The sequence below is a fragment of the Aplysia californica genome, unplaced genomic scaffold (assembly GCF_000002075.1).
Source record: "Aplysia californica isolate F4 #8 unplaced genomic scaffold, AplCal3.0 scaffold00412, whole genome shotgun sequence".
Classification (NCBI taxonomy): Eukaryota; Metazoa; Mollusca; class Gastropoda; order Aplysiida; family Aplysiidae; genus Aplysia; species Aplysia californica.
This window is the reverse complement of record NW_004797682.1, coordinates 187,770-189,257: the sequence shown is the minus strand read 5'-3', so window position 1 is coordinate 189,257 and position 1,488 is coordinate 187,770. Positions and strand designations below refer to the sequence as shown.

General features: G+C 44.5%; 1 protein-coding gene across 1 annotated transcript in view; it reads left to right on the top strand.

The window, feature by feature from the left end:
- LOC101845349 overlaps nt 1-1,488 on the top strand; it is a gene marked incomplete in the record, with an annotated part of 11,592 nt that overhangs the window by 5,783 nt on the left and 4,321 nt on the right. Inside the window, 2 exon segments of the mRNA XM_013085833.1 lie at nt 437-536; nt 1,341-1,430. Of these exon segments, the coding sequence (XP_012941287.1) occupies nt 437-536; nt 1,341-1,430 (190 nt within the window).

Sequence of the window (1,488 nt, the reverse complement as noted above, 5' to 3'; positions counted from 1 at the left end):
GGGGTGGGGGTCCAGAAATCTTGATCAAGACCGAAAATGGGTATTGCCTTACCTATAGGAGAAGTTTGGTTTCAATGAGATGTGAGCCATACGCCGCTGTAACATGGAAAGGAAGGGGTGACTTCACAGCAACTCCTCCAACCAGCATATTCTCATCAAAGTACCAATCCGCATTTTTCTACTTTTCAGATGGCGTCAACATCTTAGAAATGGGCAAGGGACAAACACAACATAAAAAACAACAAGAAACAAAACAAAACAAAAAACCCCCCAACCCAATCCAGCCCCTCGCGGAACTTACAGCATTGAAGTCTACTGTAATAAACTGTTTTCTAAGCGCTTTTTAAAGAGGAGTCAAAGCTATTCCGAAAAGTAGTCAAAACTTAATTAATGTGACGTCTTTGTTAACCCTCTCTCTCTTCTCCCACGGCGCCAGCATCTCCCAAGCCCGTGGACGTGAACAAACACAGAGTGAGGAAGAGACCCGCCGGTTTGGACAAACAGACTGGCTTCTTACTGGACAAGAAAGGATACAGGTACGACGTGATGGTGTCTGTGGACGTAAGTACAGGTTCTTAGCCTACTAATTATCAATGCAGAAAGAAGCATTGGTGAATATTGTAACAACAGGCAAGTTTGATGGAAAGAGAGGCAGAGGCAGACAGAAGGAAAAGATACTGGACAAGTTGACAACATAGCTGGGAACAGCAAGAACAACAGACACCATCGCTGCAACGCAAGACAGAGTGAAGTGGAGGTCCATGATCGCCCACGCCAGTCGGCAAGGCACCGGATGATGATGATAGACAGTGAAAATAAAATAGAAGCAACAGAAATGTGTTTTTAGGACACTGCTGAGAATATCTTGGAAAAAAAATAAATCTAATGAGGTTGTACTTGGTGAAGCCAACGTGGGACGTTCACCGTTGAAAACAATCAGGAAACGACAAATGCTGTTTTGGGGACACCTGAAAAGACATAAAGGTCTTGAACATCTAGCTCTCGCTTTCAAAATTGAAGACAAACGATGCAGTGGAAGACTCAGCGCAAGCTACTAACAGAACCTAAACAGATGAATGACATGAAAGATCAGGGTAATGTAGCTTTTTTAAAGCGAATCCGAGCAAAGGAATGAATGGAGAACCGTGATCGCGGATAACTGTAGCAGATGTGGCACTTGATAATGATGATGATGATGATGATGATGATGATGATGAGCTTATTAATTGCTGAAACACGCACTGGTGCAGTGTGGGATAGCCTTTGGATCGGTATCATACCTAGAATCTTATTCTCTTACCGACGCTCACCTCAATGACACCTTCCTTCTATCTGCACAGAGTGCCCTTCAAGGGGAAGATAACCAGGTGGTACTACATGGCGAAGAATGGCGGAGAGCTGGACTTTGTGGTGTTCCGGAGAAATGCACGGTGAGGAGAGAGAGAGAGAGAGAGAGAGAGAGAGAGAGAGAGAGAGAGAGAGAGAGAG